Source organism: Ceratotherium simum, chromosome 15 (assembly GCF_057802395.1).
Source record: "Ceratotherium simum simum isolate JZ-2026a chromosome 15, ASM5780239v1, whole genome shotgun sequence".
Lineage (NCBI taxonomy): Eukaryota > Metazoa > Chordata > Mammalia > Perissodactyla > Rhinocerotidae > Ceratotherium > Ceratotherium simum.
This window is the reverse complement of record NC_141914.1, coordinates 27,801,596-27,813,998: the sequence shown is the minus strand read 5'-3', so window position 1 is coordinate 27,813,998 and position 12,403 is coordinate 27,801,596. Positions and strand designations below refer to the sequence as shown.

General features: G+C 33.1%; 2 protein-coding genes across 2 annotated transcripts in view; both read right to left on the bottom strand.

The window, feature by feature from the left end:
* PAK2 (p21 (RAC1) activated kinase 2) overlaps positions 1-4,537 on the bottom strand; it is a 90,664-nt gene extending 86,127 nt beyond the window's left edge. The window contains exon 1 of the mRNA XM_087439792.1: positions 4,519-4,537. The gene's annotated coding sequence lies outside the window, so the exon portion shown is untranslated. The remainder of the gene's footprint in view (positions 1-4,518) is intronic.
* The window catches only part of PIGX (phosphatidylinositol glycan anchor biosynthesis class X), a 36,149-nt gene continuing 24,089 nt past the window's right edge, over positions 344-12,403 (bottom strand). The window contains exons 5-7 of the mRNA XM_087440154.1: positions 6,248-6,461; positions 4,519-4,619; positions 344-1,660 (exon numbers count right to left, since the gene is read on the bottom strand). Of these exons, the coding sequence (XP_087296280.1) occupies positions 1,517-1,660; positions 4,519-4,619; positions 6,248-6,461 (459 nt within the window). The 3' untranslated portion in view covers positions 344-1,516. The remainder of the gene's footprint in view (positions 1,661-4,518; positions 4,620-6,247; positions 6,462-12,403) is intronic.

Genomic DNA, 12,403 nt, shown 5'->3' with positions numbered 1-12,403 from the left:
GCTCGCTCTCTCTCTCTCTCTCTCTCTCTTAAGAGGTTAAATAGTACCATGTCCTCCTAACTATATTCCAAGTGGTCTGTTGATGTTACCGAATTTTAACTGACATACAATTCTATTTCAGTGCCACTATATTAATCCCATTGTGAAAGAAATCTTGTAAAACATGGAATTCTTTCTTTCTTATAAGAAAACACTAAACAGATATGAAACTAGACTGGATTGAAATTTTAGTTATTTTAAAGATCTTTTAATATTTCTGCTTTACGGCATTGAGTTGCCTTTTTCAATATTTAAGTTCTCAAACACACCTTCAAAAAGAACTGTTATGACTAGTCAAGCCATATATGTGAAATTGTAAGAGATTTATTCCCATAAAAACATCAGAATGTTTTAGGACATTAAGCAGTGATAGCACATATAAACATATATCACATCGCATTACTCTACATAAAACAAACAACTGGGGCCAGCCCTGTGGCCTAGTGGTTAAGTTTGACACGCTTTGCTTCGGTGGCCCAGGCGCGGACCTCCACCACTCGTTGGCAGCCATGCTGTGGCAGTGACCCACATACAAAATAGAGGAAGACTGGCACAGATGTTAGCTCAGGGCAAATCTTCCTCAGCAAAAAACAAACAAAAAAGAAACAATGCCAACATACCCTGGTTTATTGGATTCTGTTTTGGAACACACTTGCCCTTTTATTTTTTAATTAGCTTATGGCACTTACTTTATTTACTAATGTCTAAAGAAAAATAGTAAATCACAACATTTTGTTTAAAAAAAAATCACCTTAAGATATAAAAAAGATTTTTTATAAAGGTACAACTTAATAAAATATACTCTTTAAAATGACAATCAGAATTGTCTTCCTGACAAATTTAGTACTAAATCAGAAGTAAATCGTAGTACTTAAATCGTAGTACTTAGTTTCATTAAGCCCTCTGCCAATTCATATATTCAAAATCAGTATTTTAAAATATAAAAGGAGAATAGAAATATTTTAAGGAATAATCAATTTTTATATTAATATTTCTTAGCTGTTTAATGATTTTCTTTGAAACTCTGGATAAATGACTTTAATATTTTCATAAAACTAACGTTTAAATAAACTCTGATTCGTCCAAATTATTTTATTCTTATTTACAATGATTTTCTCAATTTTTAGCTTAAATTGAAATGTTTCTATTCACAAAATGAGAATAATTTGTCTCTAATACAAAAAGTATTCATTTTTCTAATTCAATGAAGACAAAGTCACTTCTCACAAAATAAACATTAATTGAACAGAATTAAGTTTCCTCTATTGGCACTTGATGCTTGAGGATTATCAAACGTCTAGAAACAGAGCACTAAACTTTGGAATTAGTTGAAAATGATCCAAACTTTCTTCTTGCAAACATAATTTTAGCCATAAACGAAAAGACAAAAGTAATGACCTAATTCTAGAAGAACACTTCTAGTCACAAATGAATAAGTCTTATTTAAGTTTATGGAAAGCATTCAACTGCATAAAACTTATAGGGAAAAATGGCCATATTTGAAAACAGCCACAAGGATCAAAGTAGAACACAGGATGGTAATGAGCAGAGTCACAGAACATACTAAAGAGGTATGTATAGTCAGTCCCACTGGAATCTGTAGAGTCACATTTTTATATACCTAGGAGAGATGGAGACAGAAGTTAGAGACATTTAAAATGCATGTCCTAAGGTGAGACCACTACTTCTTTGATTTCTAAATTAATTTTTCTTTTAAAGATCTTTCAGTCAATGCTACACTACATGTAACATTATTGTTTGAATGATTCTTTTGGAGTCAACATTTCATTTAATGTAACAGAAAGACTCAATTCCCACAATAATTCTTAAATTCTCATTAGTTTTGACTTTTTCTACTTTTTACATAGAGTTGAATATATTCTTTTAAAAAAATGCCAGCTATACCCCAATGTCAACCTCTGTAATCAATATAAACATTTACTTCCTCTTACTACAGTTCATATTAGAATACAGAATTCTAAGTCGAAGCCCTAAAGGTAAAACATTAAAACAACAATAAACCTAAAGTATCCATTCATTCCTGTTTTGCTGTTTCTCTCCCAAAATAGCTTTTAAAAGTTTGTTATTCACAAATTACAGAATTGAATGTGTCCTTTCCCGTTACCACAACATCCAATAAGTTGTGATACTGACTAGCAATGCAAATGTTCTATGTGCTTAGTTTCTATTTTCTATATGGTTTTGAAGATACAGGGGTTCAGTTAGAAACTCTGGGAAATTTTATGGTTTAAAAATAGGTTTTTAGAGCCAGTCCTTATGGCCTAGCACTTAAAGTTCAGCATGCTCCACTTCAGCAGCCCACATTTTGTTGCTTGTCGAGGAACCACACCCCTCGTCTGTCAGTAGCCATGCTGTGGCAGTGGCTCACATAGAACTAGAAGGACTTAAAACTAGAATATACAACCATGTACTGGGGCTTTGGGGGAGGAAAAAAAAAAAGAGGAAGATTAGCAAGAGATGTTAGCTCAGGGCAAATCCTTCCCAGCAAAAAAAATAAATAAAAATAAACAAAAATTTAGGGGCTGGCCTGGTGGCGTAGCAGTTAAGAGGCTCCGCTTCGGCGGCCAGGGGTTCGCAGGTTCGGATCCCGGGCACACACCAATGCACCACTTGTCAAGCCAGGCTGTGGCAGTGTCCCATATAAAATAGAGGAAGATGGGCACAGATGTTAGCCCAGGGCCAATCTTCCTCAGCAAAAAGAGAGGAGGATTGGCATTGGATATTAGCTCAGAGCTAATCTTCCTCACAAAAAAATAAAAAATAAAATAAAAATATATAAATAAAAATTTTAAAAAATAGGTTTTCAAAACATTAAAATTTAGGTAATTTAGAAATACTTTTATTTTTGGTTTCTTTCTATAAATACCTGGATTATAATTTCACATCCAAAAAAAAATGTTACCAATACAATCTGTAACAAAGTGTCATCTGAAAATTATCTTTCAAAAAATGGTGTTTTGAACAAACAAGGCTTAGTGTAGATCACCACCTTAGTAATGGTCACCTATTTTTCTGGTATATATAAACGAGAAAATGTCACACAAAGTAAAGAAAAAAAATTCAAAATGTTTAATTATAATCTCTTATTTCAAGTTACATGGTCTTAAAGAGAACTGAATTCAAAATGTTTTACTTATTTTGTAGCAATGCACACTACCAATTTTTAAAATCAATAAATCATAAATAAACACTAATCATACTCTTGATTCACATAAGAAAATCAAATGCAAGTCTCCAGATGTATTTTAAAGTTTGAAAAAAATTCAGATACCATACAGGAATGGCAATCTACTCAAAAGCAACTCTACGTTGCATAAGATATTAGCACAGCCATACATCTTCCCAACTGTCAGTTCAAAGAAAGTTCTCCAACACAAAATAGTAGTGCTTTGTAGTAAGTTTTCCCCATATGTACGTAGTTGTTTTTTGAGCTAGCTGGTAGACGGACTTCTAAGCAACCACAAGGAAAATACTTCAAACCTAAATATCCTCAATATCACATATGAATAAATGTGCTTTATGTTTATCTGACTGACAGTTACGTTGTCTGCTGGTTTAGGTTTTTCAGTTTATTTTACTTTTGTTGCAAACTCATTTGACTCATTGTAAAAGTTGTAAAAATGATGACATGGAGTATGCCATTAAACCAAAAAAAGCAGGCCTTAAAAGGAATTAGGTACAAAAAGAAACACAAACAGATACTACAAGCATCAGTTAAAAGACAGCTCATAAAAGAGGAACAAAAGGATAGAAAAAAAAGAGGGAAAGAAAAGAGATGTGTTGTACAAAGACTTACCACTCTAAAGAGAGGAAAGAAGTAGACTGTGTTAACTAAAGAAGCTAAGTAGAAAACTGTAGACTCCTTAGACAAAGCCACTGTTAATGAAGTACTAATATTTACCTAATTTAATAACTGAAAACAAGTTGGGATGTCAAAACTATAAAAATAACTTGAAACAGCCTAAATTTAGATATATAATAGCAATACAACTGTTTAGAAACTTTATCACAGTTGAAATGATACCACTTGAGTTTTATTTTCCTTTTTTTCACTTGCTCTGTATAATATAATGAAGTTAACTAATTTATTTTGTTATTCAAAAATTAGTAAATGTTCTAAATAAAATAAAGTTTTATGGATAAAGTAAAACCAGATGGATACACCACTGTTTTTCTTTGCCATTCCATACCTTTAAAAAGCGTATCGGCTATACTTAAGCTCTGGACCAGTGAGGCATGGGATTACCCCTAAATCTCCAGCCCTCAAATTAAATGATTCTATGACTTCATATAAATGAGGAACTACTGTTGCCATCAGCAGCAAAGAAACATGAAAAACAAACAAAAAACTGCTTTATATGGTAGAATATAAAATGCTGATCCCTTAAATGTAGCAGAAACATTATAGAAAGTTTAAAATGAGGCAGCATGATCTAAGAACATAAAATAATAACTTACTGATTTATATTTCATATTGTTCCATTGGCAGATATCCTTATTCTTCAAATCACAAGGAGCTGCCACTTCTGACTGAGCCCAGCATTTCAAAATTGGAAATTCTGAGAAAAAGTGGTAGAACATCACATCAGAAAACCTGTATCTGGACTGAAGGCTAAGCCAGTCTTTCACGTTGGGATATGAGTATTCAAACATTTTAATATATGACGCATATGATTTGAATCCATCTATCACATGCTGTTCTATTTCAGCAGCCTGTTTTAAGTGGCCTGCCTAAGAAATTATAAAATACAAAGACTGCGCAGAAGCTGAGCATGACTTCTTCACATGCTTAAATCCCGTAACACTAGGGGCCACTTTTTTTAAAATTTAATTTAAACTTTTTTTTGAAGTATAATATATATTCAGAAAAGTGAACAGATCTTAAGTATACAACTTGAAAAATTTCTATAGAGTAAACCCACCCACATAAAGAGCACTCAGACCAAAAAACCGAATCATACCAGAACCCCAGATGCTCTCTCAAGTGGGGGCACTTTTTCAAACTTCATGTAGGGCAAGTAAAAGGTACCATTAACAGAAACAGAAAACTAGGTTGGATGAACAAAGCCAACATAGTTGAACACTTTTTTATTTTCTCATCATGAAATATATGATGGTAGCAAATGTATGATTAAAAACTTCCTGTCTGCCAGTCTGTTACTGACTTTTATAAACATTCTAATCAGCCCAAATTTGGAAACACAAAGAAACAAAATCTGTAAGGGGCTTCTTAAAAAAAAAGTCTTGATTCCAGGATGACTGAAAATGGCAAAAGCATAGTTTTTCAATTTACTCAAATCCACACATAAAACCAAAAAGAAAAATTATACACAAAACCAAAACCTCATGGGCAACATTTACAACCAAACTAGGTGATAAAGTATCCCCTCAAACATCAAAATACATGCAAGTAGAGACAAAACACCAACAGCTACAAGTTCTGCAATATCAGCATGAAGAAAGAGAAACAGCAAAGGGACAAAGAGCATCAATGGCTGAAAAAAGAAACACACCAGACCTTATACGCCTACTCATAAAAGAACACAGCACCACCTATAGTCTTGCCAAAAGAATCAAATCTGAATCTGACCACACCTCTGGAACCAGCTGCCAATTTCCAGGAAATAAAGGGTCACCTGAACTGCATGAATACAATCACCAAAACCCCAACTACAAGAAACTCTACAGGTCAAATGACCCAGGTTCTTCAACAGATAAATTTTAAAGAACAGAAAGGGATAGAGGGGAAACCTGTAAATTAAGAGACTTAATGGAAATAATAAATTTTTTTAATTGGGCAAGACTAAACTATAGTAGCTAAGAATGCCCCCTTGGGTAATAAAAGTATAAAGAAACATAAGGAAGTGATTAAAAGTCAGAATAGTGGGTTAGTCTTAAATGAAAGGAAGAGGCTGTGATTGGGACAGGACACATGGAGCTGCTGCTAGGGTGGCTGGCAAAGTTCTATTTCTTTACCCGGGTGGTAGTTACAAGGGTATTTGTCTTATAATAATTCACTAAACTATATATTTGTGAAGTTTTTCTATATCTGTGCTTTATTTTACAATCAAAAGTTAAACAGAAAGAAAAAAGAAACATGCTTTTGTCATCCCTGTCCTTGACTTCAGACTTGCCACCATATCTTTATTTTTATTTTCAACCCTCAGAAAAGACTTACAACCCTCACCTTGGTCACAATACATCAATAAATCAGGGTTATTGACCACAATTAACGTTTCTCCATCTTTGCTATGTGGCCGATGATAGCGGTAGTGCACAGGCAAAAAAGCTTGGAAACAATCAATGCACTGCGAATCTTGTCTGGCATAAATGAGAACTTCAGATTCCTTGGACAAATAGTTGGGAGCTTCCATATTAAAATTTTCTGAAATCATCAATGCCTGTCAAAAAGAAAACAAATATTAATCCAGAAGAAAAAATGAATAAGGAGTATTTACAAAACAAAAATAAAACCAGAAGATTGCTATACAGATGAACAGAAATGTCAAATTCACCCCCCTTATAAATAATTTCCATTCCCCTTCCATCCACAATTTTAAGCAGAAAAACACAAGATGTGATCTGTGTTTAATAAAAAAGTTTGTTTACTAAAAGTAAACTGAGGAAATTATACTCTGGGGTATGAAATTTCCCCATAATAAAAATTATTTCTGGGGGCCAGCCCCATGGTGTAGTGGTTAAGTTCGGCACGCTCCACTTCAGCAGCCCGGGTTCAGTTCCTGGGTGTGGACCTACACCACTCGTCGGTGGCCATGCTGTGGCAGGTGACCCACATACAAAATGGAAGAGGATTGGCACAGATGTTAGCTCAGGGTGAATCTTCCTCAGAAAAAAAAATTCTTTCTACGTAATTTCCTTACCAACCTTTGTTTAGGCGACAAAACAGGTACCAAGAAAAGAGAAATTTTGTGAATAAATATAGCATTATCCAATAAGTATGAAAAAACAGTTAACCCAGTATGGGGTTAGAATGATTGGTATCATTCTGGTAATTTCCTGTTCTTCAGAGAAGCAAGTAAGATAGTAGTGAGTAAGATAGAGCACTGTGGTCAGGAAGTCAAAGCAAAGGTCAGCACTCTTTCTATACTGGGTATAAAAAGTTAATGGAAAAAATGGTAAATGATTCTTTAAAAAAATATGGTAAAAATCATTTTAAAATAAGTATTCTACACCAAAAGTAAAAATGTACATGTGGCAGAAATTAGTCTTAAATTATAACGAGTGCATTTAGATATATGTATCCACATATACATACATATTTATGTATAAAAACACATATATACACACACACCCACACACATATATACACACATGTATTTAGGCATTATATACATAATCTGTGTGTGGGTGTGCATGCAGCAAGCATCCTAATTCTCTTATTTGACAGTGACACCAAGTGCTATATTTTTTCACATGTTGTTCCTTCTCTGTTAATCACAGGAGTAACAGAACTCATCAGCAAAGGTCAAGGAATTATATAATATTATAAGTCATAAGGAACCTCAGAGGTGATCAGATTAAACCACTGTCCCAATGAAGGTATTTTTCAAGTATCCAGCCACTGCTTGAATACTTTCAGTGACTCGAAGGGAGCTCATTACTTTGAGTCATCTCATTTTATCTACTGTTAAAAGGTTATTCCTTTTTTATAAATAGAAACTTGATGATGTGGCCTATAACAGTCACCAAAATCGTCCCTGCTTACAATATCTGCAATACATCTGTTCCTTATTTCACTAAGGGCCTCTCAAATATCAAAAGGCAACCATGCTGCCTCCACTAAGTTTTCTCCTTCCCAAAGAAATATTCACAGTTCTCTCAGTTTCTCATGACACGGTTTCCAAACTGTTCATCATATTAGTTGCCTTCAGAAACACTCTGGGAGTGCAGTAGCAGTGCTACCTTCTTTAGCCAAAAATTGCATTAGTTTTTTTTTAGCAGCCTTATTTCAATGTGATATATATCTATATATATTCTTTTTTTTTAATTAACAGACTTTATTTTTTAGAGCAGTTTAGGTTTACAGAAAAATTGAGCAGAAAATACAGCATCCCCATACACTCCCCTCACCCATTCACAGTTTTCTCTATTATTAACATTAGTGTGGTACATTTGTTACAACTAATAAGCCAATATTGATACATTATTATTAACTAAAGTCCATAGTTTAAGTTAGGGTTCAGTCCTTATGTTGTACATTCTATGGATTTTGACAAATGTAAAATGACATGTATCCACCACTATAGCGTCATACAGAATAGTTTCACTGACCCTGTGCTACCTACTCATCCTTATATTTTTCACTGGAACTTTCAGCAGAAAAGTTTAAGTAATTCCCATCCTATTTTTTCACATAATTGACTTTTTACTAATTAAATGCAGGGCTTTAGATTTATCCCTACCAAATTTTATCTTTCTGGTTACAGTCCATTTTTTCTAGGCTGTTGAGATTTTAATTGAAACTCCAATCTGTCAATTAACATTTAGGTAACATTTATGAATTTGATAATTATGTCTTCTGTATTTTTATCTAAAGATAAAAATCTTGACCAGGAGGATACAAATCAAAATAACACAGAGCCCAAATTTTTCTATCTTGTCAACAAGGATGTATATATGACCTGATAATAATAAAGGTAGCTTTCTTTGAGTATTTACTATGTTGCTAGGTATTTCACTAAGTGGCTTATATACATTATTTCCTTTAATTTTCACAAGAATTCTATCAGGTAGGAACTATTAGCTCCATTATACAAAAAAGCAAACAAAATATCAGAGTGGATAAACAATATAGCTAGCAAGTAGAGGAGCCAAGATTTAAAGCCAAGTCAAACTGACTCCCCTATTCAGTTGGGTTAAACAATATAAAAAGCCAGTATTTTACTAGTTGAAAATTAAGCATGATAAGTAAAACTGACATAAAGTATATTCCTGATTGTGCTATTTAAAATTTATGATCATATTATGATCTTCAGTTTCTCTAATTATTGAGTTGTTTTGTCTATTTTTTGTTTATTATTCATTTTTCCCACAGAAATGAAAATATAACTTCCCAAAAATTGAGAATACCTTTTTATATATAGGGATATAATGAAAATGAAGCAGGTAAAAACAGCAATTTGGCCTTCCAAGAGGGCTCTGTTGGTCAAAGGATTATTTGGTGATGGTTCAAAAAATTTTATGCCTTGTATCTGAATCTCAAAAATCAGCCTTATAAGCGGTTTCTTCCTTTTGCAGGTGATGAAAATATTCTGGAATTAGATAGTGGTGATGGTTGCACAACTTTATGACTATACTAAAGACTACTCAATTGTACATTTCAAAAGGTGAATTTAATGTCATGTGAATATCTCAATTTTTAAAATGAGGATAATTATTTTTTTTAACAAACCTCAGCAGAGACCAAAATCCATTTTAAAGCAAGATCCATTGAGAACCAGCAGAAGCTAATCCACAAACAACAATTTGAGGTCTTAGAACTGACAGGAGTTTTGGCTATGAGTTTCTTGAAACCCAGTTACAATAGGGAAGGGGGAAACCTTGTACACGTAGGTACACCAATTGACAGGTAATCAACAACTCAGACAGTTGGAGGTGTGTATGTCACTTTAGATTGAAAACAACAGAAAAACATTTTTGGAGATCACAACTTGACAATCAAAAATGATCTGGAAAATGGCTGGATGCCGGTAAATCTCCCAAACATGTGTCAAAACCATCAATGCAATCCCAAAAAGTCCAGTGACTATATGCTGATCTGCGAAAATCGTAATTCATTATTCCACTTTCACCACAGATAACAGTAATAGCATGTTATCAGGAAATTGAAATTATGCATTGAAAATTAATCCTAAAGCAACACGCATTGGTTAACAGACATGGACTTATACTTTTTTATGACAACATTCAACTACACATCACAAACCACCATAGCACACTTAAATGAATTAAACTATGAAATTGTGCCATACCTATAACATTTGCCAGATCTTTCTCTCATGAATGAGAGCTCTTTCAAAAAAAACAAAACATTCCCCAATTAAGATATAGTAATTGGTGCCTCTGAACAACTTATACAATCTAAAAATGTAAAACTTTATAAAAATGAAATGCATAATACTTTTCTGATACTGGGATGTTAATTCTAACAGCACATATTTTTTTTATGATCAGCCTGACTAAAGGTTTATCAATTTTATCCATCTCAAAGAACTGGCTTTTGGTTTCAATGTTTTTCTCTATTGTGTTTCTATTTCACTGATTTCTGCCACAATCTTTACTATTTCCATTCTTCTACTTACTTTGGTTTCATGTGCTCTTCTTTTTGTAGTTTAAGGAGGCTTAGCTGAGATCACTGATTTGAGATCTTTCTTCCTTCTAAAATAGGCATTTTAGTGCTGTAAATTTCCCCTTAAATACAGCTTTAGCAGCACCCCACTAATTCTGTTTTCATTTTTATTCAGTTCAAAACACTTTATTTCCCTTTTGATTTACTTCCCTTTGATTTCTTCTTTGATTCCTGGATTACTTAGAAGTATGTTGTGAGTTCTCAAATGTGTGAGGCTTTTCCGGAGATCTTTCTGTTCTTGATTTCTAATTTAATTCCTGTGTATTCAAAGAACATACTTCATACAACTTGAATTCTTCTAAATTTACTGAGACTTGCTTTATGGCTTAGAATATGATCTATCTTGGTAAATGTTCCATGTACAACTAAAAAGAATGTGTGTATTCTGTTGTTGGGTGGAACATTCTATAAATGCCAATTAGGTCAAGTTGGTTGATAGTTTTGTTCAAATCTTCTACATCATTACCAATTTTCTGTCTACTTATTATATAAATTATAGAGAGAAGGGTACTGAAATCTCTAACTATACCTGTAGATTCGTCTATTTCACCTTACAGTTCTACCAGTTTTTCTTCATGCATTTTGAATCTCTGTTAATAGGTGCATAAATGTTTAGGATTATTATTTCCTTCTGATGAGTTGATCCCATTATCAAACTGACCTTCTTTAGCTCTGGTGATAGTCTTTGCTCTGAAATCCACTTTGCCCAATATTAATATAGCCACTTCAGCTTTCTTTTGATCAATATAAGCATGTTGTATCTTTTGTTTTAAAATTTAAAGATCATTTCTTGTAAGCAATATACAGTTGGGTCTTACCTTTTTATCCAACCTGATGATCTCTGTCTTTTAATGGGGATATTTAGATACTTATATTTAATATGACTATTGATATGGTTAAGTTTAAATCTATCATCTTGTTCTTTGTGTCTCACATCTATTCTTTATTCCCTTTATCTTCTTTCTCTGCTTTCTTTTGGACTAACTGAATGTTTTTTATAATTCCATTTTATCTGCCTTGCTGGCATATTAGCTACAACTCTTTATTTTGTTATTTAGGATTTATAGCAAAAGTCTTTAATGTATCACAGTCTACCTTCAAGTGATATTAAACTACCTCACATTTAATGTAACAACCTTACAAAAGTATACTTCCATTTTTTCCCTCCCTTTGTGATATTCCTGTCATATTTACATATGCTATGAACGCTACACTACATTGTTATTTTTATCAATTATCTTGTAAATAAATTTAAATAATAAGGGAAAGAAGTCAGACATTTACCCATGTAGTTATCATTTCAAGTACTGTTCTTTCCTTGGTGTAGATATAGATTTCATCTGGTATCATTTCCCCTCTGCCCAAAGAACGTCCTTTAACATTTCTTGTAGTGCAGGTCTGATGGCGATGAATTCTTTCTGCTTTGTATGTCTGAAGAAGACTTTATTTCACCTTCACTTTGAAAATATTTTCAGTGGATACAGAATTCTCCAATTAGCAGGTTTTTTCTTTCAATACCTTAAACATGGTGCTACACTGTTTTCTTGTTTGTATTTTTGACAAGAAATCTGCTGTTATCCTTATCTTTGGTTCTCTGTATTTTAAATGTTTTTTTCCCCTCTTGCTGCTCAGATTTTCTCATTACCATTGTTTTAAACAATTTGATTATCATGTACCTTGGTGTAGTTTTTTTCATGTTTCTTGTACTTGCACATCTTAGATATGTGGGTTTATAGTTTTCACCAAATTCGGAAATTTCTCAGACATTATTTCTTCAAATATTTTTTCCATCTCCATCTCTCTCTTCTCTCTTCAGGGATCCCAATTACACCTTTTTCCTCCAGCTTTATTGAGATGCAATTGACATGCAACATTGTGTAGGTTTAAGGCATACAATATGATGATTTGATAAACGTATATATTGCAAAATGATTACCACAATAAGGTTAACACATCCATCATCTCACATAGTAA